The sequence below is a fragment of the Aplidium turbinatum genome, chromosome 16 (genome assembly GCF_918807975.1).
Source record: "Aplidium turbinatum chromosome 16, kaAplTurb1.1, whole genome shotgun sequence".
NCBI classification, from domain to species: Eukaryota; Metazoa; Chordata; class Ascidiacea; order Aplousobranchia; family Polyclinidae; genus Aplidium; species Aplidium turbinatum.
The window spans coordinates 12,586,557-12,613,457 of record NC_137487.1 but is presented as its reverse complement, the minus strand read 5'-3'; the positions used below and the strand labels follow the sequence as shown (position 1 = coordinate 12,613,457).

Here is a 26,901-nt window from a genome sequence, read left to right as displayed (position 1 = left end):
AGTAGACTACGTGTTGAGGGATATTTCGTGCCTCGCCCCCGTAAAGAACACCTAAGTGTTAGGGTTTGAGCCTGGTTTTGTCTGCGGTGGCCGACACTTGTCTGAGCCCAGAACAGTCGGTTATTATCGCAACCATTGTATATAGCGTCATTTTTGCGTGTACCCACTACCTATGGTACCAATTTCATGTATCGTCGTGTATTATTCTTATTGCTGTTCATTCTTTGCATGCCCTTTGTATTTGCGTATTAACTTAAACGTGAGTGATTCAAACAATTTGTGTATCATGTGTTTTTATTCATTGGCTCACAATTGTCGTCAATTCTTTTTTAGTTATGCCATGTCAGACTGTCATAACTAGGGGCCGCTATGTTCCAGACAATTGTTCACCTAATCAAACGTCATATAAAAACCGTTCAGGTCTACTGAATCTTAGCGTATTACGTCATGGAATTTTTCCTAAACATGAGCAGAGATTGCACCATCGTTCGTACGACTTGTGTCAAACCTGTTTAAACATGAAATATTGGATCACCAGCTTTGAACACCTGTTTGAATTGCGTGACAATGTCTTTCACTATTGCGTCACAGTACTGCGAACGTGAGTTTGAGATATTGCTATCTATTCTGGTCATTCGTGAAATGGTTGCTTGAGAGTTAGTCGCACATTTAACTGTTTGCTTAGTGCTTGCTAGCTGGACAAAAATTCCGTCTTTATCCAAGTAATCTGTTCTGTAGTGACAATTTTTAGTGGTGTACGCGTTGCACCCATTTTCGATAGCCGCAGGCTAATTTTACAGGAATACACTTTTTGAATAGACGTTTCGAAAGAGCGTTTCTTTTTCGGTCATTACATGCAGACGAACGGATCCGGGAATTTTATGTTACAATTTTCCCACGAAGAGATTATGGTTTACCGCTGTGACCAGTAACCTTTCAACTGTCTTTTCAAACAAGTATTCTTTAAATATGTTCTACATAACCCTTGCTGACTGTCTTGTGTAGCTGAGTGTACCAGCTGCACCACAAAACTCTGCAATTTTAAAAAGAACAGCATGTTTAACGCGGTACCAACTACCGCCCTTCTTGTATCATGAGAATCAGCAATCGCTCTGAGCCTTCGTATCCCCTTCTTTAGATATCCCTCTTCAACAATCGGAAAACTTTACTCTGCCAATCTCGGTAACCGGCCCTGCGTCAAGAGCCTCTACAAGTACGCGAAACTACCAGGAAGAACCTATCAAGGCTTTGTCAGTCCGAGGATAAAGATTCAAAACCAACCAATTACTGATCCAGATGACAGATAAGACTTTTATTTCATCTGTTGCGAGAATAGTAGCCTACGGTACAATTATAAACAATACATATAAAATAGCAATGTAGATACCACAAGCAAGACTAGATACCACAACAGACAGTAAGATGACAACAGATGAACTTCACACAAACTAATTCTCGATCAATTAATCGGCCGCTTAAAAGATCCACTGTTGGTAAATCCAATCTAGGGTACCGGTAGTAATTTTATTAAAACCTGCGGCGTCGCTTTTTTAATTTGTTTCCTCTGGCACAAATATTAATTTCAAACACACGATTGATTGATTAAGTCTTTATCCTCGGAATGGGAAAGGCTAGTTCTGGCAGCTTCGCATACTTGTAGAGGCTTTGAGCCACTAACGCATGCCCGGTCACCGAGATTGACAGAGTGAAGTTTCCGAGGAATTATTCCATCCATTAGATGCTACTGAATGTCGTTTTTCGTTCACGAAGTCACGAGCCAACCAACTGAGCTATCGGGGTAAGCATGTTACAAACGTGTTATAAAGTCTTTAATAACTTGGTTACGCTACGGTACCGTACAAAACTTCAACAAGCAAAATACGCCAAAAAAACGTGATTTTACAACATAAATGAATTTTAATGATTCTCAAAATGCAAGTCATTCGATTGCTAAAATTGCTTTAATCCTTTAGAGTTCTTTTTGTGTAGTCAACGATAATATTCAGCATTTATTCAAAGCGTTTGACGTTACACAGCGGGTTCTGCAATAGAAGCTGTTTCGATAAATTCATAAAATTTAAATAACTTTCTTTATTGCACAGTGATGCGTAGATAGGTATGTATATAAGCTTGTTATGTAAGCATTACCCATCTTGAAAAATTATGAACATTTTTGTTTATATTATACTGTTTTCCCTTTGTCATAAATTGACAATTTGACGTAGTTTAACGCAACACAGTCACACGTTGAAACCTTCCATGAAAATTTTCTGCGTACGCCACTGAAACTACAAATGACCACACTTTTCAGTGAGTAAAAAAGCGAAACACAAATGTAATTGTGTGTAAGAAAGCACCTGGCAATTGTTTCTCAAAATGCTTACTTTTTCAAACTGTTCACATAACCAATCAAGAGTTTGTGAAAAAGCTCAGGATCATCCAAATAACAAGGATGCTTACCGTCGGGAATCATCTCGATACGACTGTTGGGTATCGATGACAATAGACGATTTCTCTCAACCGCACTTGCATCTTTTTCTCCATATATTATCAAGGTTGACACGTTGCTCTTTTTAAAGTCTTCCAACTTGTATTCTCGACTTATCACTGGCGATATAGGTACAAACCCTGACACTTTGCCAGGCATTTGAAGCACATATGGCACTGAATATTTGCCACTCATCGAAGGGCTAACAATCACTGGTTTATGTAAATCTAGACTCAACACCAAATTATCCAAGAACTTTTCCAGGGCCATGTCCGCGCTCAAAGGCTTGGATTTGCCCATCGCAGGTAAATCAACAGCAACTCCATGAAAACCAGCCTCACCCAAGACTTTCAGGGTTCCCAGTGTTTCCCATGTGCTAGAATCAAACGCCTGACCATGCAACAAAAGCACTGGGAAAGATGACTTTGCGCCAACTGTTCGAACGTAGATCCGAGTTCCTTTGACATCAATGATTTGTTTTTTAACTTCAACAGATTTTTCAAATACAGCAACTCGACCACTCATTTTGGAACTTTCCGCTCGTTCACCAGGTAAAACGCTTTCTATGGAAGAAAAAAATAAAATAAAGAAATTGAAATTCGGATACTGTATGAAATAGATAATATTATTTATATAAAAACAGAGAGAGACTGTTCACCAGGCATTTTATAATAAAAGTAATTTGCGTTCTTCTGGTGACTATTTACTAGGTTACCTCCTGATGTTAAAGATGATAACTAGCTTTTGTATTTCCGACGTTTCGTCAGTCAGCACGACTGACTTTATCAAGGTGGCTAAAACAGGTTAACACAACCTGTTCAGCAACGATGGCACAACACAAAAACGTACTGATAAAATGAATAACTTTATTCATTTTATCAGTACGTTTTTGTGTTGTGCCATCGTTGCTGAACAGGTTGTGTTAACCTGTTTTAGCCACCTTGATAAAGTCAGTCGTGCTGACTGACGAAACGTCGGAAATACAAAAGCTAGTTATCATCTTTAACATCAGGAGGTAACCTAGTAAATAGTCACCAGAAGAACGCAAATTACTTTTATTATTATTTATATATATACATTAAATCTAGTTATTACTTTCTAAACCTCTAGTCTGTTTCACCCGAAAGGGGGATCATCAGAAGGCTTTGAAAAATATGCAAAAGCAATAAATCAGACCTGAAAAGATATTAAACATTATACCGGTAACCTTAATTTAATATGCTTCCATTTAGCGGCACCTAGTGGATGGAATAGTTCGGACAACACTTTTCTATAACTAGTGGAGATTTCATGAATCATGAGTCAATCTCAGTGATCTGGCCAGTGTCAGTGATTCAAAATCTTTACAAAACTACTGGGATATAGCTCTCAAAGAAGCATTCTCTGTCCAATGATAAAGATTAAGCGCCCACATTAACAATAAAATTGACGTGAAGTCATTGACCTAAATAAACAAAAAATATCGTAGGCCCACTGGAAAAGTATTGCAGGAAAATTATTGTTTTTTTTTACCATACATATATATAGTATACATTTACATAATATACTCTTAAAACTAGCTTTACAACATAGTTATACCTCCCACTCATTTGGCATATATTGAATACGAGATAAAATAATAAATACATGTCCGGTTTAATAAAATGCTAATTCAGTGTTAAGATACCTTGTATATTATTAGCCTACTTGATTAGAAAAGGACAAGAAATATAAAAGTGTATTTAATGTGTATTACACACACCAGCAGTTGTGCATGTGGCTTATCAATATTTAGTAAAGTTGAAAAAAAAAACATATATTTCTTATACAGCAGCCTACTGAAAAAAAAAACATATAAAAAGTTTATTGAATCAATATTATTAAAGTAACCTTTACAGCCTGTTTCACACTTAGCAAATCGTCATAAGATGCTTTATATAACTGCATTGATGATACTATTGCAATAAAAATAATACCTTCAGATTCTTCCTTAAATTCAGGATAAAATAGAAGAAAGCAAGCACTTCCAACCAAAAAGATACCAGTAGCGAGAACCAACTTTTTGTCAAGTTTCATGTTAGCAATTTGAAAATACAGTTCTTTTGTAATTTACACCACTAACACAAGTAGGCCTACAGTATTTAAGGTTGACTGAAACATAAGTTTTCAATTCAATAAAAATGCCTATATAATAGTGAACAAATAAAGTGTAATTTCCTAGGTAATTGATAAAAATCAACTAACATTCTAGAAATAGAATACCATCAATATACTTATGACAACAATACCACAAAAATATTTAAACAACTAAATATATTTTGAAAATAGCTGCAAAGCATGTTTATATTTTACAAAAACAATAACAGCAGATATAATTCAAAAATGTGTGAACTCGTCTCTATAAAATATACAGTCCAACCGAATCATTTGCATTGCGTAGTTGTCAATGTTCCATATCTAACTAACCGGATCTCGTCAAACCAATCAACACTACAATTTCTGGCTGCATCATCATTGATTATACCCACAGCTGTAACTTTTAACAGAACTTCTAAACTGACATGAATACTAGTTTCATCACCCTCATTCTTATATCATACTGACTGCATACACTTACATTTCTCGACTCACACAAACGGCCAGTTTATACCACGGCTGCAAACTTCAACCTTAACTCATTTTGTGCAAATTGAAAAGTTGCAAGCTTCCCAGATTTCACAAAACTTAATGTTTCCTAAACACATAGTCGAAATTCATCACTAAATTCACCCCGCAAATATTTTATGACTTTGAACTAGATTAAAGGTTGATCAAGTTTGCACCCTTGGTTTACACAAAAGACCGCAATTTCATCACAGTCTTTAGGTAACAATAGATCGATGGTAAAGCCGTGATCCATGCAAATCTCTGTACATCATTACATCAAAAATCTATGACTTACTTTCATCATTTTTACGAGAACTGTACTTTTGCCATTTACTCAAGACAATACATTGCAAAATGCTGCTGACAGTAAATACCACAGTCATTTTAAAGAATTTAAAAAAGAAATTAACTCTGAATGAAAATGTTCAGGATCGTCTAAGTAACAAGAATGGCCAGTGTTCACAAACATTTTAACAATACTATTGGGCATATTGGAAAGAATGTCTCTGGTTTGCAAAGAAGCAATGTCATTTTTACTACACAGAATCAAAGTTGGAACAAGACACATTTGAAAATCTTCCTCAGTAAAAGCAGGACTGATAAGGGGTGAAATTGGGACATACCCAGCCACCTCTTCAGGCTGATATAAAACATAAGGCAAGGTGTATATCCCACTCATTGCAGGACTCACTATGACAGGCCTGTTCAATTGAAGAGCAGGTAATAACAATTCAAAAAACCTCTCTGGTGTGATTAGATCTTTCATTAACTCAGATCGACCAAAGGAAGGTAAATCAACAGCAATCACGTGATAACCAGCCTCAGCTAAGACTTTTAGTGTACCAAGTTTCTGCCATGTACTGGAGTCAGATCCCTTGCCGTGGAGCAACAAGACAGAAGATAAAGACTCTTTCATCTTTCCTACAACTCGTATGTAAATAAACGACTCTTCAACTTCAACTACTTCTTCTTTGACAGGATAATATTTGCAATCATCAAACCAACATGAATTATCTTCCGGGAAGTCCCACAGCAAGGCTAATAACGAAACAGTTTAAATACTTTGACATGAAATGGTTATTAATTTATGATGCAAAATTTGCATCTGTGAGCATGATTTTGTGGTAGGATTTGCAAAATATAGAATCTTTAGTGCATCCAGAACAGCACACATTTTGTGTAACTATAACCAATAATCATTGCCAATTTAAAAATTAAAGCAATTTCAGATGAATGCCCAATAATTTAGATAATAGCAATCGCACAAAGATTTTAAACAGTCATCTAGCATCACGATACTGTGTTTTTTAAAGTTTAAAAGTTAAACTGTGTTGACAAATCAATGATGCTTGCTGAAGAAATATGCAGTCAAATGTAACTTATATAATTTCAAACAGTGTTCCTAAATAAAAGCTTTGCTTTCAAGCCATAAGTCTTGAGCAACTATATATTCAAACACGCTAGAACGACTAGGTACCAATGAAGGGTCCACGTCTTTTAGGCACAGACAGTTAGGCGCCGGTCGAATAGGCGCGCACACTGTGGCGTTATGATATTTAGATGTGGAGCACTGTGGCGCCCATTCATTTAGGTGCTATTCCAAGTAAAGTCTGCAAATTGTATCAGCTTGGCAGGTAGGGCATTAGGGCAATAGGGTGGAGTGAAAAAAATAAAAATCACTAATTCAAAAAACGTCCCCTCTCAATAGTTGCCTTTGGTCCCAAAACTAAGTTTAAAAGTGGTTTTGGGAAGTTGCCTCCAATACTCAGGTGACAACCTTGACGCAAAGGTCATGCGGGGGTCAAATCCCATAAAAATACCATAACTATGTGAGCGGTGATGCTAGGGAGCTAATTTTGATGCCAAAAGAAGCAGAATGTGCACTTTCCTATCTGTCTCAAAAGAAGTTTTTTTCGAAATTTCACTAGATATATGGTTATTTTCACAAAATGTAATTTTTAGGTCAAATATGAATAACACATAGCATTATGCACAGTTTAACATCACCATAACATAATCACTCCACAAGAAATCAGCATAATGAGTATGATATATCTCTAACCAATGAAATACACATTTGAGTGGTTTTAGAGCAAGCACAAGCACAGGATGGTAACAACAAACAAATATGAAATTGGGTTACATAATATTACAAAAGCCTAGACGACGACATTAAATGCCAGTTTTATGCAGGGGGAAATGGTATCGGCAGGAGGACCTAAGATTGAAATTGCTTTTTGGTATTGAATTGCTTCATCAGTTTTCGTGACCGAATCTTTAGCCTGATTAGACCGTCACGTCTGTTGAAGCCAGCTACTGCTGATGAAGCTTCGGTTACAAGCTTTATGTGGCGCTCCACAGCTTGATTGTGGCATGGGTGGCGCATAATGAGCTTTTCTTCTCTGATTTGTTCGATGTCGCAGTTACTCAGGTGTCGAATTTCTGGTGGTTCGTTGGTTTGGTCAGAATTTAAGTTCACAAGTTTGTAGTTAGATTTAGCATGATTGAATTTTCTCACATGGACAGAAGCTATGGATTCTTCCCCATCGGATAGCTCGTTTTGGACTGGTGCTGCTTCCTACTCATTTTTCAGCAATGAATCCATTTTTGGTGGTTAAAAGCATCTATCTCATGTAGAAAGTGGCCAAAACTTAATTTTTCTTCCAAAAATACTGAAAAAATACCCTTCGAAAAATAAATCATTGTAAAAATCTTCTTGCTGTGCCCCCCACATCCCAATTGTATTTTAAGCCCTCTTGTGAGATGGTCAGAATAAATCCAAACATTTTGGTGCAAGAAAAAGTGAAAAAACTCTTGAAATGGCCAAATGGTACCATTTTTACTACTAGCAAAAAAAATGGTACCATTTTTACGGCAGGCAAAAGTTTCGAGAAAATTACCAAAATTATTTACCATTCTCATTTATTTTGACAGATTGTTAATATTGTAAGTTTTTGAGTAGTATGGCTCCTACATCTACTGATTATGTATTTTGTTGCAATGATAAGCTGCCACTGAAGTATGAAATTGTGTTTGGAGTTATTGACAAATCCAAAAACGGGCCTTCATCTGGGCCGCAAGAAACCAAACTACGGAAGGAATTTATGATATGTATGACCAAGTCCTTATTGGATATTTGGAAGAAGGCATTTGGAGATGGTGACTTGCTAGTGCCCTATGCACTGGTTAGAAGAGAGCTTGTTAGCCTCTTGACAGACTTTCATAATTCAGTAACTTTCTTACAAGTTGCGCGTGATTGCTCTAGAAAAACCGTACTCCCATCGATTCTTAGCGAAGAATTCACCTTTGTTACGCTGATTCGATGTCATCGATCGTTGAAGCAACGTAAAAATCGAAAGTTTTCCTGCTTGAATGGAAGCTAATGATATCATACAGTATTTTCATTTTCTAGATGCGCGCTAGAATGCGCGGGAAATTATATTCTCGCAATAATTGTTCGTGCTATGCAATGACGATTTGTATCGCTAGTGCCTGTGTTATTTCTCAGCTTATTTCTCGCTGGGGTCAAAAATCATATTTTTTGCCCCTAATGAATGGTTTTTCAATATTTTGACCTAAAATTTGGTATACAGCCTAGATTTAGTATATCTATCAAAATAAAATTAGATATACTATTTTTTGGGTACTCCCCCTCTGGTCTCACGCCCCTACTTAAACCAGCAATGCTTTTCACACAAAATGTTTTATTGAACAGGGAAATATGTTGTTTTTTCAATGCGCGATTGCGCGTGTTCGGCATTTATTGTTGTTAGTCCAGGTTTGCGTCAGCAAAAGCTTTATCAATAAATTATTCAAGTTTCCGAACATGACTGAGTTCACTTTTAGTTAAGTCAAATATCAGTAAAAAATAAACCGTAGCCTACGTTCAAGCCGGTAGTAGACTTGAGCGAAAAGTAAGTTAGTTTTCTGTCAAAACCCCAACTAGGTTTAATGACGAGCAAAGTCGCACCATTGTGCTTGCAACTTGTAGCCAGTGTTCACTGTTCATATGCCCAACAGGGGTCTGCTACTCAGGGCCTCTGAGAGAAATTTTCACTATGGGTACGAAGAGTCATTCCGGGCCCCCTCTCACTCTGAGCCCCCTTTGTCTAGGGTAAAAGCGTGATGTTTGCTCAGGGATATCTATAACTACGGGATTGGAAACTCTGTGGAACTGAAAACCATTTTATACACCAGTAGGGTCACTTTTCTTTGTGCGCTGCTGTGATAAATAATCACGTAAATTGACCTCAAAGGGCAGCAAGTAGCAGGCTAAACGAACAACCAAAAGTGTAACAATCAATTCCCCTGCTGTAAATTGTAAGGTCTACGTTTGCCTGGTTTGTTGATTTGCTTGTATTCCATTAGTGCAGTCATGTTGTATTTTGTTTGCTGCTTAAAAAATTTCCACAATGAGTATTGGTTTTAGTTCTGATGACATCGTAAACGGATTGGTTTCGTACTGGATTGGTCTGTGAACAAGTTCATGATACAATAGCATATTTCACTGATTGCTGAACACTCCTCATTTACTTCTGATCCGATTTGTAGTACGCAAAATGCTAAAGAACAACAGTAGGCTGTTTTTGGACTCGTTGCATTCATTCATTTTTTGGATTCATCGTTTTTTTTTCTTCTAGCAGCGTAAATGTACTTTTATACATCAATTAAGTTTTAATGTGAGTGTAAATTTGTATTATTATTGTAAAATCAAACTTTGTATATCTTTTAGTGGGTATTTTATTTTGTTAATCTTTCTGTAATCGTAATAATGTGATGACCCTACTGATGTATAGCACTGGATAGACTTTCCAATCCCGTAGTTATAGATATCCCTGTGTTTGCTTAGGCGTATTGCACGCCATACAGCAATTTATTGCAAAATTGGACTTATTTCTTCTTCTCTTCTTCTTCTCTTCTTTCTTCTCTCGTGTTGTCGCTATATGTCAGGGCATCCGTTGGTTAGCCACTGCCTGGTGTCGTCATCGATGGAAATTAGGCCTTCCATACCATGGGGTGGTCTGTATAGCCGGCAATCCTTGATAATGTGGGCTGCCGTCTGCATTTCGCCACACTCACAAGCAGCACTCTCTGCCAAGCCCCAGCGCAACATGTCTGCACCATAGCGTCCAACACCAGTGAGCAAACGGTTACGCCTTGATGAGGCAAGTCTAGAGAGGCCATGTCCCAGCTGGTTTTCGGACGGGGATCTGAATACTTGGCGAAGTGGGGACGTGCTGCTTGACCATTGTTCACACCACGCCGCGTGGCACCACTGTTTGCTAGGGCTTCCGCCAGAGGCTGCCAGAAGGTCTTGTGCAGCGCGTACAAATGGCTTTCTTGATTTTAGCCGCTGCTTTGGTGGATATCTCAGCGTGGTTGTGTGTAGCGGATGGCCAGGGTTTAGGGCTTTACGGCTCAGGGAAAGAACAGCACGTTGGCGCCGTAGTGCAGCTGGCTCAATGCTTGCAAGGACAGGCAAACAGTCAGTTGGAGTTGGGCGGAGGCAACCTGTGACAGTTCGCAGGCAGTTGTTGATTGGTACATCGACAAGGTCAGTATGGGCACTTCTGCACCAGCCTATAATTATTCCTGATGACACCATGTCGTGTCGAAAACGTTGGATTTAGTGGTTTTTTCTTGTTTTTTCTATGTGTTTAATAACAAATGTTAAATCTGTTAACGTTACTGAGTGTTATATGTAGCTGGTACAACAAGTCAAGCTCTGTACCAAGGCTCAAACATAACGTCTTGTTACAACATGATCAAATTAATCATCTGACCAATAACCTTTCTTCATTAACTTTTGCATTCACCACATGCCTAGCAAAGGTGAATGAAGCCACTTTTTTTTTACTCCGGCTCCGCTCCTCCTCCGAAAGTATTGACTCCGGCTCATGCTTCATCTCCAAAATTCATTTTGAAGTGGAATAAGTTTGAAACTACCTTTTTCAAATAGTTTTTAAAAAACAAAAAAGCCTAAAACACAAGGGCTTTTTAAAAAAAGCCGAGTTTTTTTTCAACCCTGCTTTTGCTACACTATGCCCCCCCGGACAGGAGAATAACCAACATTTATGATTTAATTTAGGGTGCTTTTAACAGAACATATTTGCACATGAAGCATTGAATCACCACTTTGGGCCTTTTTCTAAATTACGGGCCCCCCAAGGACTAACGAATAACAACTTTTATGCTTGAATTTAGTTGTTTAGGATGGTTTTAACCAAACATTTTTGCACGTAAACTATAAAATCACAATTTCGGGCCTCCCAACAATCGCAGGCCTGGGCCCTCAAGGGTACGCCGTACCCTCTGTACCCCCCTCTCATAGGCTTTGCTGCTACTACTCGGTGAGTCCGATTCGGTGAGTTCCTAACACCCCAACCCCTAACCCTAAAACGGCAATGATAATTAGGCTACGATACCAGATAATTTAAAAAAAAATTGAAAAAATCACCAAATAGGATCGGACTCACCGAAATGGGCCATTCCAGCCCAACAGAAATGTATTCATGTAGTAGAGCGTTGTCTCACACGTACTCGCAATTGCCCTACCTGCCAAGCTGATACAATCTGCAGACTTTACTAGAAATAGCATCTAACTGAACAGGCGCCACAGTGCTCCGCACCTAAATATCCTCATGCCTCATGCCACAGTGTGCACGCTTATTTGACCGGCTCCTAACTGTCTGCGCCTAAAAGACTTGCTCCCTCAATGAATGCTAGAAAAGTTAATGTGATATTATCAGCCAATAATTATGTTTCATGTGTATCAGTGTACCAAAGCTAATTCACAAGCTAGCTTGTAAACAGCAAATAGTGCCATACATATGAAAATCATTCGTCGTAATGTTGTTAGATCTGTGTCATGGTAGATAAACAAGCACCTTATAGCATTTGTCTCAACTGAAATTGTCAAATCAGCAGACAAGGCAACACCAGGTTATTTTAATAACTTACAATTGATTTGTTCAATCCAATCATTGTCGGGGTCATGAAATAAATAAATGATTCCAAACACTGATGCCAAAAGCAGAAATAGACTTAAAAAAGTAACCTTTTTCTCTTTAACTTTCATTACACATTTCTAGGCTGATCACAGTCGAAATGTAGTAGACTAGTGAAACAAGTGTAGGCAAGTTGATTTCCACAAACAAACAAAAATTAACTGCAACAACTAGCCATATCAACAACCATTTGTAAACCTAATATTAAAAAAAAATGTATTATATATATTAGGGCATAGGCGCCTAACCCGTGGGGGCCCGGCCCCCACGCATATTTCTCCGTGGGGGCAAATTTTATGCTGTATTGATACATAAAACAATAGATAAACTAGCGATCGGCAGCAGGAAAACATTTTTTAAATGCAAACCGCAACAGCTTTGCGATAAATAATCACCAGAACGAGCAGCTATGCTACAATCCCACACCAGACAACAAAATCTGTCATTTTACATTGATTTAACGTCTGCAGACGCACCCAAAAACAAAACAATTTGCTACGTAGACACGGAGCGTGCGTTTAGCTTTATGCACTTGCAAACAGACTTGATGCGTTGCTTGATGTCGCTTTCGAAAGTCGAAACCTCTGCAGTGAATCGCTCACTGTGAAAATGAACTTGAAGTCTCTGCCCGAGGTAACCACTAACATTAACCAACGCAACAAGGGCTGGTACAAACCGCATTGCGCACACACGGCCGTTGCCATAGAAACCCGATCAAAGGCAGGAATATGTGCATCTTTTGTTTCATCTACAACACGAAAACCGGCCTTTTACAGCGAATTGAAAGCAGATCAGTCATAAGTTGCGACATTGTAGTGAAAAGGGAGAAATGTCAAGTGGAAAACTTAATCAAACGTCTCTCCGTAACTATTTTCAAGGGCTGTTTACGGATGTCAGCAACTTCTAAATTTATTCAAGGTGACGTGCTGTCATAGGCGTAGCCAGGGGGGGGGGGCGAAAGGCGCCATGGCCCCCCAAATTTTCAAAGCTTGCATTCCGAAGTTGAGCCCTTTGTTGAAAATGTAATAAAATTTGTAGAAATTTATAACGTTTTCCAAGACATCTGGCTATTACACCCCAAGGACTTGTTTTAGACACACAGAAAGACACCAATAAATTTTGCAAATTGTAAATCGCGCAAAATTTACTCGATTTACGTTTCTTTGAACTAATTTGTGGAAGCAATTTCAGAATGGCTTACTCTGTTGGGTTTTTGTGTAGCTGAGTTTTTGGTGTTCTCTAATGTTAGCCGCAGATTTTGCCCGTTCGTGTGTAAGAGCTACCTTTAATAAGTTAATAGCTGTTTATCTGCTAAAAAATTTTATACTAATATTATCCTAAAAGTGTTTCCAGAAAGCGCTATAATCCATTATTTGAGTGTAATTTTGCAAAAATTTTCCGGGGGAGCATGCCCCCGGACCCCCCTAGAATACACATGCCTTCGGCATGCTCTAACCCCCACCAGTTTCATTGCTTCCCATTGCTCAACCCACCAGGATACGCCACTGCACATCAGGTGGCGATGTCTTAAATCAAACACTTTGTCGTTCTCTTCAATGCATCAAATATTTGGCCCCCCCCCCAAATTTTTGTCCTGGCTACGCCACTGCGTGCTGTTGAATTGAAGTAAACATGAATGATTTTACTTTCAACAGGTATATTTTCAAGCGCATGATCAAGTTAGTATTTGCATTCCATTTTCAAAACATTGTCATTCCATTAATACAGTATATAATACCTTTTACTAAACCTTTTCGTCTCGTGTTTCATGCTAATAAATCTAGTTCGTTGCTGAACTTTATGTTGTGCTTAGCTTAAAGAGTCGCAGTCCATCAACCGCTAGCAGACGCATGGCATGACTTGGCATGTGTTTGCTTAAGCGAAGTGATCGAGTTTTGTTTATAATAATTAACGATAGGTCGAACGTAGCGATAACTCCGAGTGTGGCAATAAAAGCAATCCTAGTGTGACGGCATAATTACGTCATCGATCTGCGTGACATTTTGCTGAATTTACGTTGCTGCTGATGAAACACGCTTTCGCCCCCACGGTCAAAAAAATAGTTAGGCGCCTATGTATTAGGGTGGCTCTTAAAATTGAGTTTTTGAATTTTACTTGGGACACCCTTTCAAATGGTGAGGTTGTCAGAAAAAATAATTCCTGTAAAATTTGTTTGAATTTGAAAGTGATTTAGGAGTGCCCCCCTAACGTTCTGCACCCTAATCAAAATATCAAATCTGTGTAAAAACCACTTGTGCTAGAGATATATATGGTTTTTGTGTCAAAAGATGCAGAAAACATGGTTTCCTATCTGCTTTCTGAACATTGAATGCATCTATCGTGAGTAGAAAAGCAGTTATTTAGAAAAAACACATTTTAACACAAAAGGTACGTAGCTCTATAAAAAATATGTGGCGACCAGTGTTCCCTCTAAGAAATTAGGACTTATGAACTCAGTCCAAATCTTGATTTCACGATCTTTTTTGCGACCACGAAACCATCTACAGACTTTCGTTTTTTTTCTTCTCAATTTGAGCACCTTAGAGGGAACACTGGTGACGGTATTCATTTCAAAGTGTAAGCACTGTGTAGTCAGTAGTGCAAAAACTTCTGACTACTGTCTGGTTAGTACTGCGAGAAGCGATATTATCGACAATATTGTTCTTGTTGCAATTTGGAAACAGTTTCCTGTGTTCAGTAACAACTTGCAAAAGAAACTGAAGTTAGTCTTCATCTTTAGTTAAAAGTTTGTTAAAATCCTGGATTACAGCAACTCCTCTTTGCTCAGTCATTGACTGTTGAAAGTCCTCCTTCACTAATCACTATGTGTATTGAATATATGCACTATCTTCAATAAGCAGGATCCTTTGAAAGTAGGGATGTACCAATTACAAAATTTTTGCCGATGCCGATTCTTAAATATTTGCCGATTCCGATACTTTGGTTAAATGATTAAAGCTGCTTTTAGTTGGCGCTCTACAAGTGGTTGCGATTTTGTTACAAGTTGCTGCCTTTGAAATGTCTAAAAGCGTTCACTTTGTCACCTGCTCTGGACAGCGTGATTTTTTCGGAATGGCCCGTTTCGGCGAGTCCGATTCGGCGAGTCCGATTCGACTAGTCCGATTCGGCGAGTTCCCTATTTGGCGAGAGCCCTTTTCGGCGAGTGCCCTATTCGGCGAGTTTTTGAAATTTTTAAAAGGAAATTATCGGGTACCGTAGCCTAATTATAATTGCCGTTTTTACATCGTTTTAACGTCGCTAAACGTTGAAATCGTGCAGAAAGGAATAAAAAGAAAATGTTTGAACTATTAAGTTAAAATTCGTTATGTCAGTTCAGTTGTTTTTATTTCTGACCATCATATGAAAAACAATACACGTCAACATAGCAAAGGTAGAAGCGACAATTCACGTCAACATAGCAAAGGTGTAGAAAAAGGTAGAAGCGACAAAACGCGAACGTTAAAACGTGCTTGTGACCGAAGTAAGTTATTGAGTTGAAAGAAATTTGGCAAGGTTGCATCACCTTCAAAAAAATTTAAGATATGAAGGAAAAATAAAACAAAGAAAATGTTACAAAAAAAATAATGTTTATGTCTATAAGTTAGTACTTTTAAATAGTTAAAATCATAGGCGCCTAACTATTTTTTTGGCCGTGGGGGCGAAAGCGTGTTTCATCAGCAGCAACGTAAATTCAGCGAAATGTCACGCAGATAAATGACGTAATTATGTCGTCACACTAGGATTGCTTTTATTGCCACACTCGGAGTTATCGCTACGTTCGACCTACCGTTAATTATTATAAACAAAGCTCGACCAAAACACATGCTATGCGTCTGCCTTGGCTAGCGGTTGATGGACTGCGACTCTTTAAGCTAAGCGCAACATAAAGTTTAGCAACGAACTAGATTTATTAGCATGAAACAAGAGACGAAAAGGTTTACTAAAAGGTATACTGTAAATGGAATGAAAATACTAACTTGATCATATGCTTGAAAATATACGAAAGCAAAATCATTCATGTTTACATCAATTCAACAGCACGTCACCTTTAATAAATTTAAAAGTTGCTGACATCCGTAAACAGCCCTTGAAAAATAGTTACAGAGAGACGTTTGATTAAGTTTTCGACTTGACATTGCTCCCTTTTCACTACAATATCGCAACTTATCGCTGACCAGCTTTCAAGTTTCAATTCGCTGTAATACGCCCGTTTTCGTGTTGCAGATGAAACAAAAGATGCGCATATTCCCCGCCTTTGATCGGGTTTCTATGGCAACGGACGTGTGTGCGCCATGCAGTTTGCGCGAGGCCGTTGTTGTGTTGGTTATGCCGCTTGTGCGACTGCGGGCAGTGCGGTTTGTACCAGCCCTTGTTACGTTGGTTAACGGTAACCTCGGGCCGAGACTTCAAGTTCATTTTCACAGCAACCGATTCACTGCCGCGACAATTCACTGCAGAGGTTTCGACTTTCGAAAGCGACAGGAGGCTGTTTGCAAGCGCATTAAGTTAAACGCACGCTGCGTCAACGTAGCAAATTATGTTGTTTTTGGGTGCATTCAACATCTGATGACATTGAATCGACGCAAAATGGTAGATTTTTGCTATGTCACAGCAAAATCAGTCATTTTTACATTGATTCAACGTCTGCAGACGTTAAATCAACGTAAAAATGACAGATTTTTTTGTCTGGGGTGGGATTGTAGCATCGCTACTCGTTCTAGTGATTATTTACTGCGAAGCTGTTGCGGTTTGTATTTAAAAATGTTTTCCTGCTGCCGATCGCTGGTTCATTTATTGTTTTATGTATCAGTGCCGCATAAAAGGTTGCTCCCACGCGGAAATATGCGTGGGGGCCTGGCCCCCACGGCTTAGGCGCCTATGGTTAAAATGATTAGTTTGGATCAACAAATGTGTGACCTACACTCCTACAGCTTAGATTGAAAGGAAATTATCGGGTAGGCTACCGTAGCCTAGTTATACCGACCAGCAAAAATTTGTTCCAAGAACCCAGTTAGCCTAACAGTTCATTTTTACATTGTAGTAACAGAATGAAAAGGCTAACCAAATGTGTGGCCTATCGTTTTAACGTCGCTAAACATTGAAATCGTGTATAAAAGGATGCTTTTGCTGACTAGGATACGTTGAAACTGAGAAACATTCACAGAAGCCCTACGATACGTTGCATTTTTAAGATAATGTATTCAGACGTTGAATCAATGTACAAATGAAATGTTATGCTAAATGGGTTCTTGGAACAAATCGTAGGGCTTCTGTGAATGTTTCTCAGTTTCAAAGTATCCTAGTCAGCAAAAGCTCCCTTTTCTACACGATTTCAACGTTTAGCGACGTTAACATGATAGGCCACACATTTGTTTAGCCTTTTCATTCTGTTACTACAATGTAAACATGAACTGTGTTCTTGGAACAATTTTTGCTGGTCGGGATAACTAGGCTACGGTACCCGATAATTTCCTTTCAATCCAAGCTGTAGGCCACACATTTGTTGGTCCAAACTAATCATTTTAACTATTCAAAAGTACTAACTTATAGACATAAACATGATCTAGTTTTTTTTTTTTTTGGAACATTTTCTTTGTTTTATTTTTCCTTCATATCTTAAATTTTTCTGAAAGTGTTGCGACCGTGCCAAATTTCTTTCAACTCAATAACTTACTTCGGTCACAAGCACGTTTTAACGTTCGCGTTTTGTCGCTTCTACCTTTTTCTACACCTTTGCTATGTTGACGTATTGTTTTTGATATCATGATCAGAAAGAAAAACAACTGAACTGACATGACGAATTCAAGCACGTTTTAACGTTCGCGTTTTGTCGCTTCTACCTTTGCTATGTTGATGTGTATTGTTTTTCATATGATGGTCAGAAATAAAAGCAACTGAACTGACATGACGAATTTTAATTTAATAGTTCAAACATTTTCTTTTTATTCCTTTCTGCACGATTTCAACGTTTAGCGACGTTAAAACGATGTAAAAACGGCAATTATAATTAGGCTACGGTACCCGATAATTTCCTTTCACAATTTCAAAAACTCGCCGAATAGGGCACTCGTCGAAAAGGGCTCTCGCCGAATAGGGAACTCGCCGAATCGGACTAGTCGAATCGGACTCGCCGAATCGGACTCGCCGAATAGTAGCAGACCCGATTTTTTACAGTAGTTCTTCACTTCTTGTGCGCTACAAAGTGGTGATAGACACGCGTTTATTTGTTGCGGAAATCAGTGAAAAGAGAAAAATCGCCATTGCTCACAAAGTGCAAAATAAACGTAGCTTAACGCAGTGTGCAAAATATTATCTTGTGCGGTTTGCAGTATTTTTCTCACAGAATTCAAGATGCCAGAAACAAGAAGAGAAAAAGACTAGAGTGTATAAGAAAATGAACGCAGCGGTATTGAATATACAAAAACCTTTAAAAAAGTAACACACCAGCCTTGCATTCAAAGTGCATCAATAGGCGAAAAAAGAAAAACATCTTGTGAAGAAATTACTATTGTTTTCGAACGCAGAGTTGCAGCCAATCTTGTTGCTTAGCAAACACGTGAAGATTACCGGGTAGCTGGTTTGATTACGTTTGCGCAATCACACAATTGTTTGTTGAACGCATTAAGCGTAATAGGCCTATACTTGGAATTTACTTCTCTCTGCTTAGTAAATTAACATTAAAGGGGACCTGAAATGAAAAATGAAAATTTTTTTGGTGATTCTTTCGTGTTTAAGCATTATCTTTTCCAAAAAAATTTTTTGATATACTTTTTTGTTTGGCAAATATAACAAAAAGAAAATCAGCCACTGGATGGCACTATGTGCCTTATGACATAATTGGTTGTTCACTCAGTTGGCAGCTTCATACATTAACACTGGAAGCGTTGCACAAGTCGTAATTTTTAAAGATGTCTGAAATCAGAAAAGGATTTTTGTTTGAACCTAAAAGACAGCGCCTTGACAGAGATGACTGTGATTCGGATTCGAGCTCCGACAACAGTCGGATGGAGAATTTGAAATGGTGTAGGTGTGGAAATTGTGCCATCATGCCAACAATGATGGAAAATGAATGTTGCCAGGAGATTGACGCCGTGGTAGCCAAAACGGACATAGCCCGCCAATGCATAAACCAGGTCGGCAGCTTTGAAAAGATGTGCCTGGATACAGAAGTGTTAGAAGCAATTATGGCTGCACTAAAGGATGTGGTCGGCGAAGATCTCCGAGATCCAATCTCAAACAGGTCAGTTTTGATAGTTGTAAAATATTATCCAAACTTTGCAGTTTTAGAACCCACTTGGTGAACTTTGTTCTTATACATGTGTGTTACACATAGCCTATGGTAGTGTAAAAAATCCAGAGGCCAGAGTTAGCTTACCGGTACCATTGTACAATGTACATGCACCCTTGCCTGGGTCACAAATCCCAAGGTTTCCAACTTTCCATTCTTACTCTATGTTGTAAAGTTCTAGCCTAGGGCTTTTCTACATTGTGATTTACTGATAATGTTGCAATGAAAAAAAATGAAGATTTTACACTTCTCGGTAAATCACATTTTCTTTTACAGGTCGTACAGATATGTTGCTTATCGCAGCTTCAACTTCTGGATATATGGAAAATTGGGTCGAAAGAGGCGTAAAGTAATTCCTGTCTGTGCACTGTGCAGTCAGGAATTACGTAGCTTCAACTTCTGGATATATGAATTATCGCAGCTTCAACTTCTGGATATATAGAAAATTGGGTCGAAAGAGGCGTAAAGTAATTCCTGCCTGTGCACTGTGCAGTCCTTGCAATCCGCAGCAGATTTCCTGAAGAAGATGGCCAGTACGAAGGATACAAAAAAGCCATTGATGACCACTTGCCTGATGATTTTTAATGAAAATTATCTTGTTGTTTATTGTATTGTTAATAAAAATTCTTTTGTAAATACAGTTTTCACCTCTCCAGAATTTTGCTTGGGACAGTATTTATATTCAAACTGTCAGTCAGATAAATGCCTGTCATCTTTCCAAAAAAATGTCAATAGAGAAATAGGAAAAATTGATGTGTGGATGAAATCCAATAAACTTTCATTAAATTATAGTAAAACTACTTATATGATCCTCTGCAACAAAAAAATGCAGCTGAAAATTTTAGTCTGTCTATCAGTGGCTGATCCATCGAAAGGAAGAAAAGTATAAACTATCTAAGTGTAACTTTGGATGAGCGATTGACATAAGATAGTCATATTATTAATCTTAGAAAGCAGCCTGCAAAGGTCTGCGGCATAGCATTTAAGCTGAGATACATTGCCCCATTAACAATATTACAAACTTTACATTATGCTTTGTTTCAATCCAAGATCCAGTACTCAATTATAAATTGGGGAAGAGCAAACTCTACATTGCTTGCTCCACTTCAAGTGTTACAAAACAAGTTCATCCGATCTTGCTTATTTTTGCCGAGGTCCACAAATACAACTGTTCTTTATCACCAATTTAATGTGCTCAGAATTAATCATATTATTAAATTAGAGACTGCAAAATTTATGTACAAATATGTGCACAAAATGCTGCCCTGGGCCTTGGCTGGCTGCTTTATTTTTGTAAACAAAATTCATCATCATAAAACCCGTCAGAACCAAAAGAATGATTTATATTTGCCTTCTACAACGTCAAACTCTGGTAAGAAGATGCTATGTTTTAATGGAGTGAAACTATGGAATCAAATACCAAAAGAAATACCGTACAAGAGAAGTCTTATAATGTTTTTAAATTTAAATATAAAAGTTTATTAAAAAATTTATACAATGATCACTCCTAAAACATATCATCTGCTTATTTCCCCGCACAGTTTTTTTTTATTTGCCCAGTGTTATTCCATTGTTAATGTATTATGTAAAGTGCTGGTATTGCATATGTGTTAATGTTCTTAATTTTGGGTCTATTGTTTAAATGTTTGGGTGGCAGCTGACTTTGGTGACTTTTTGGTCTTTCGCTGCCATCCTTGTTGTGCGAATTATTTGTGTATTTGTATATGTTTGTTTGTTTTTCTTTTTTTTTCGCCAACAAAACAAAAATAAACTGAACTGTTGAAAAAAATTTACACCAGTCTTGTTTGACAAGGAAATAATTGTTGAAAGATTGAAATGTCCTTCCAATCGTGATGAATTCGCTATGAAACATTTTCATACATGGTTAACAAACTTTTTTTAGTCCTGGGCAAAGATCAAAATGCTAATCTTATTCCTAACTCTAACCCTTACCTTAACCCTTCCTAACTTTAATCCCAATTCTGGCAACGCCTGATTGTAACCATGGCATTAAGCGTGGAAAAACAGCCACTTCCAATTGAGTATATGATTATATGGTAAGGAAAAATGTGCAAACACTGATAAAATGTAACTTTAGTATACACATTTCACTTATAACATTTAAAATCATAAGGCTACGGTACATGGAATCGCCAATATTATAAGACCGTACTCATTTTTTTGGAAAATTAAACAAAGATTATTAATACTGCTGCAACGCCGACATTGTTAGGCCTATGTGTTTCCGGGGCTCCAGGTCCCCTGCTGCCACAGGCAAGCATATTAACCCTTCAAAGGGGGGTTTCATGACTGCCAAGTCGCTCATTGTTGACTGGTTTTGGAGGATGTTTGAAGTTCCCTGATTGGGGTAGGATCTCTACACAAACATATAGAAAATAATGTAGCGCAGTCGAGCATCTGTAGGAGCAGATAAACCTCCACAAACAGCTAAATCAAACAACTGGGCATATTCCTCTGGTACACAGTCTTGGATTTTATTCTTTGCAAGCAGAGCACTTTCTTATTACACTATATAGTGTAAACATAGCCACAGCCTAATTATAAAGTGTAAAGACAGCATAACCTATTTAACCCACTTGTGTAAAATTCCTGTATCCAGTCTGTTAATAGGAACGAGACAAACAACATCCTTATAACTGCCATGTGCAGACAGGACCGTGAATGCTAACACTGTCTTTGCAGGTATGCCATCTTGTATATGAAACAAAACTACGGTATGTTTTTATAGTTACGGTATCTACCCTGCCAGTGTTTTACTGACCTGTTTTAAAGCTTTGTTCATTTCCCTCTTTGTTATTCGATCCGAACGCCCACTCTTACTCAGAGATTTGAACCCAGGTCGATCAAGTTTTGTGGCACTGCAGTAACAGTGGCTTTCACATACCTCGAAAAATCAAAGACAGAGGGGACAGCTTCAGGGATGAGCAAATGTTTAGGTGTGGTGCCCTGTAGCTCTGCCTGTAGATCACGCTGGTAATCGCTGGCCAGAAAATGGTGGCTGCACACACAGCAGTGCTTGTTGACTGGTGGGTTTTTGAGTTTCATCGCAGAGATCCATTTCTTCAGCTTGTCTTGATTATTCAGAGGTAAACGATGAAAGTGTACCCCTTTCACGTTTCTTCCATTACTACAACTGGGAGCCATACAAAAAACCATCTCAACGCGTAAAACTCAAGTATAAAATTGTTCTCTGTATATGTAGCCCAATTGTTTATAGTTTGTTTGTATACAACCTAGTGGTTCTGAATTATTCTGCACAACCAATTACGTCATCAAAGATTTTGACCAATCAGAATCCTTTAAATCAATATCCCTTTAATTAGATTTTTGAGCTAATGACAAACTCCAAAAAAATTTTATTGTTACAAATCGCTTTTTCTCATAAAGATCTATGAATACAAAAGCTATATATTTTCGTTGCAGTGCACCTTTAAGCAACTTTCAGTGACTACAAATTTTACAACGATTAAACAATAATTACAAAGAACATTTCCGCTTTTTAATATTCAAAATTAAAGGCACGTAAATTAAAATGCAATAACATCAACTTTTCTCCAGTTGCTGGAGTAAGTCTGTTCCGTTGAGGCGTAAAAATATTGCCACCGGTGCTAAAAATTCGTTCGCTTTCGATCGACGATGGTGGTGACGAAAGCAATTTATTTGCAATCTTTTAAGTAATCTTTTTTTACGTGTTTACTAAGTGACAAGATTAATTCACTGCAATTCAGCGTCTGAAAAGATATAACTTGCAACTTTACTCGTTGTTTTCCATTGACGCCCTTTGTTTTTTTCTAAAAGCGTTTTGAATCTTTCAGACAGTTGCTCTCATTTTCTTTGCAGTTGATATTCCCTCGCTTTTTCTCTTCTTGCTTTTAGCACCTCGCATACTGCAAGCTAATAACTATTACGTAATAATCCATTTCTCCTTTAACTTCTAACCGTTATGTCATCATTCAACTTTTATATTTTATCTGGTCTGATTTTCTCCTTGAACGTTTTTCGTCATTTCAAAGAAAGGAAGTATTTTGATCTCGTGCCTACTAAACAAGAGTTTACAAAATGGCGGACAATCGTCATAATTTAGACTACCGCTCTCCGGATGCTAGTTGACGCTGATGCGGTTGTTCAAAGAAGCCGTTCTTTAATCAGTATTTCCAGGTGCTCGCGCTACTTTTGATAAGGAAACTTTGATAAAGAATCGAAAAGAATTGGCAATTTTTTCCGATGCCGATTCTCCAAAAATTGCCGATACCCGCCGATTCCGATTAATCGGCACATCCTTATTTGAAAGTATTGCTTCATCTACACCCAACAACTAATGAAGCTGTTTTGAATTAGAGGTGCAAAACTGTTCTAGATTTTTATTGCCAAGAAACGCATCTACTTTGACGCTTGGTCTCCTTGGCGGACTTTCTGTTGTTTCATCTAACATGGTTACCACTGTTAGTTTTTTACTTTCCACAGACAGTGGAGAGACAAACAAGGCTCGTCCAACTATTTTTTTGGACAGATACCATAAATGCAGACCAAGCTTTTTGCTAGTTGCAGCAGAAATAGTTGTATGGATGCGGATAATTAAGAAGTTGATCCATGAGTCCGAAATCGTTTAGTGGTTCTTCTATAACATTGGATGATGTTATCCATGAGCATTTTCATATGAATCGCAACAAAAAAGGTGGCTAATTCTCGAATGCCTTGTGCTTCTTTCTTTAACATATTAAACTGATGACAAAACATCCAAATTTTGATGGCATAAATCGCCTTCGCCATCCAACTAGCTCAATGCATGGCACCTGGAGCTTGAAAGCGGATTCCACGCTCAGGAGTTTCTCCAAGGAATATGACAAAAAAACAGGGGCATTTTAGCTATGTATGAATGCAAAAAAGTTTAGGAACACTTGTTTCGTTTATTGCTTTACCAATTTACAGGTTAGTTTATGAACTTTGTTAATTGAATAGCTTGGGCCACAATACTTTTTCAGCGCTGTTTTGTGCTAGAATAACCAAAACAGATTTTTTCAATAACTGCTTTTCTACTCAAGATAGATGCATTCAATGTTCAGAAAGCAGATAGGAAACCATGTTTTCTGCATCTTTTGACACAAAAACTGTATCTCTAGCTTAAGCAGTTTTTGAGATACGCAGATTTGGTAATTTGGGGAGGGCGCAGAACTTTAGGGGGGGGGGGCACTCCTAAATCACTTTCAAATTCAAACAAATTTTGCAGGAGTTATTGTTTCTGACAACCTCACCATTTGAAGGGGTGTCCTCGGCAAAATGTAAAAAAATTATTTTTGCCAAGAGCCACCCTAATATATATACATTATGTGCAAAACAAGAAAAAATACATAGTAGACAACACTAGTACACAGTAACGTAGTGATTAAGAGGAGCAAGTGCTCCTTCTCTAATCAATTTGAAGTTGCAAAAACATTTCATTAATAGCCCCCAGGTTAACAATTTTCTAGAAAGAAAACGTATTCATGAGGAGTACAGGAATATGGGGTCACGGGTCACAGATCACCTAAATAGTGCAGTTCATATTTGATATATTTCTGTGTGAAATCCCATGTCTTGTTTTAGTTTTAAAATAATTTTCTTAGTAAAGAACTTCAATTTGTTTCGAATTTTAAGTCATTTTGTCATACTAAGCACTTAAAAAAAAAAGGCACCCGGCAGTTTAAAAGTTTATACTTCCCATTGATTTTACATAATGTAAACTTCATAACTTTGCACAGTGCTCACTGTTGAATTTCAGCATACACTGCACAGATGACAACACCAGTATAATGAGTAGATGCCTAGTTGTCACGTTCAGAAGTTACCAGAATGTTTAGATATCAATTTTGGATGTACTTTATAACGGCTGCGAAACTATCTGACTTGTTATGAAGACTTTAGCAACAGCCCAACCACTATATACCCTTAGACCGAGAGATTTACAGTGACAAGTCCGAATAAGTATTTTTGTGAGGGGGGGGGCGATTAAGGTGCACCTTAATCGACTCCACCTCCAAGCTAAAATCACTCTGCATCCCGTTGTTAGAGCTGGGCGATATTGGTAAAATAATTTCGATACGATATTACCAAAAATAAAACGATATTATCTAAGTTTCGATATTTTACGGCGAATCGCAAAGCACGGCTTTCTATAACTGCATGAAAAACATACTGAGCACTGGTACTGAAATGAACAACATTTATTGCAAACAATGCTGCGATTTAACTATCGCAAGGTAAAGATTTTTGGACAAAAATGTCAGCATGTTGACATTGCAGGGTATAAGGCATGATCTCTTCTTCGAAACAGTTGAGCCACGAAGTGAAAACACCCTTTCACTACTAACACTGGTGGCTTGAATGCACAGAAGTTTTCTTGCAACTTTTGCAAGTATAGAAAAAGTCAGTGCATTATTAGCTCGCCACCATGTACAGATGCAGCTATCCTTGTTGATAGTTTTTGATGCAAAATAAAGATGCAGCTGTGAGTAGCAAAACAAAATAAAGTAACTACCTAGCTGTAGCTACCGTAGGCTACGGCCGCTACACTATGCTACGGCCGCTACGCTATGCTACGTAAATTCAGTCAGCTTGCAAGCTTCCTATCGTATTTACCGGACTTTATCCTTCGCAACAACGCAACATGTGGGAATCAATAAGCAGAATTCATCATCATCATTAAGTTCCTTCCTCTCGTCGAGGGTTGGAGGCAATGAGACGCCAAGTTTCTCTGTTTTGAGCTTTTTCTTTTGCAGTTTTGTAGTTAAGTCCTGACCAGTCTTCAATATCATTAGTCCAAATTCTTGGTGGTCTGCCCCTATTTCGTTTGCCGTTCATTTTTCCTTCTAGTAGTAAGCAGGATTACGTAATCACAAAGACTGCTTGTAATGCGTAAACAATGCACACACGCTTGAGCAGTGGTTCTCAACCGGGGGTCCGCGGACCCCAAGGGGTCCGTGAAGCGATTTCCGGGGGTCCGCGAAAGTTTTTGAGTTTTCAACATGACGGATAAATTAAGAAATTTAAAAATTGTTTGTGCTTTGTTTATGTATTAGCCTACAGTGAATCTTAAACTGTAAGTCGCAACGCACTGGTGCGTCGTTTGAAATTGCTAAGGACATTGCACAAAGGTTTGGTTTCTTAACTAAAATATCATATAAATTACTTAAACCTTTTAATAAGGCTATGTTGGCTATGTTCAACTAAATTCTTTTAAGACAACAGATTGTTGATCAATGATTAATTTAGAAATACAAACGTTAGTCAGCAGTCTATCACCACTCACAGTTTTGCAATGACTGTGATTATTATAACGAATTAATATTGATTTCAAATGAAAAAAGGGAGAAATTCTTTGTAACAGTCGCAAGTATTCTATTAACTTTTGATAAAAGTTATAGAAAAACATCAAATGAGCATATAGCTTACCGATGTTTGATCCTGTGTGCCAACATATAGCTCATAAGTCATAA

General features: G+C 38.0%; 3 protein-coding genes across 4 annotated transcripts; 1 reads left to right on the top strand and 2 right to left on the bottom strand.

Moving 5' to 3' along the window:
- Positions 1-1,303: 1,303 nt before the first annotated feature.
- LOC145785392 (putative protein-lysine deacylase ABHD14B) lies at positions 1,304-26,901 on the bottom strand. Of its 2 annotated transcripts, none has more exons than XM_082597048.1 (2): positions 26,858-26,901; positions 1,304-3,051 (listed from the first exon to the last, which is right to left on the bottom strand). In XM_082597048.1, the coding sequence occupies exon 2, from the start codon at positions 3,011-3,013 to the stop codon at positions 2,381-2,383; it is 633 nt and encodes a 210-aa protein (XP_082453174.1). In that variant the 5' UTR covers positions 3,014-3,051; positions 26,858-26,901; the 3' UTR covers positions 1,304-2,380. The 2 variants fall into 2 exon arrangements, with proteins under 2 accessions (XP_082453174.1, XP_082453173.1); XM_082597047.1 differs by lacking the exon at positions 26,858-26,901 and adding an exon at positions 4,444-4,614.
- LOC145785391 (putative protein-lysine deacylase ABHD14B) lies at positions 4,619-12,207 on the bottom strand. Its single transcript, XM_082597046.1, has 2 exons — positions 12,074-12,207; positions 4,619-6,151 (listed from the first exon to the last, which is right to left on the bottom strand). Exons 1-2 carry the CDS (start codon positions 12,189-12,191, stop codon positions 5,493-5,495), a joined length of 777 nt encoding a protein of 258 aa, XP_082453172.1. The 5' UTR covers positions 12,192-12,207; the 3' UTR covers positions 4,619-5,492.
- LOC145785222 (uncharacterized) lies at positions 19,029-19,850 on the top strand. The gene is made up of 2 exons (XM_082596908.1): positions 19,029-19,360; positions 19,685-19,850. The coding sequence occupies exons 1-2, from the start codon at positions 19,029-19,031 to the stop codon at positions 19,848-19,850; spliced, it is 498 nt and encodes a 165-aa protein (XP_082453034.1).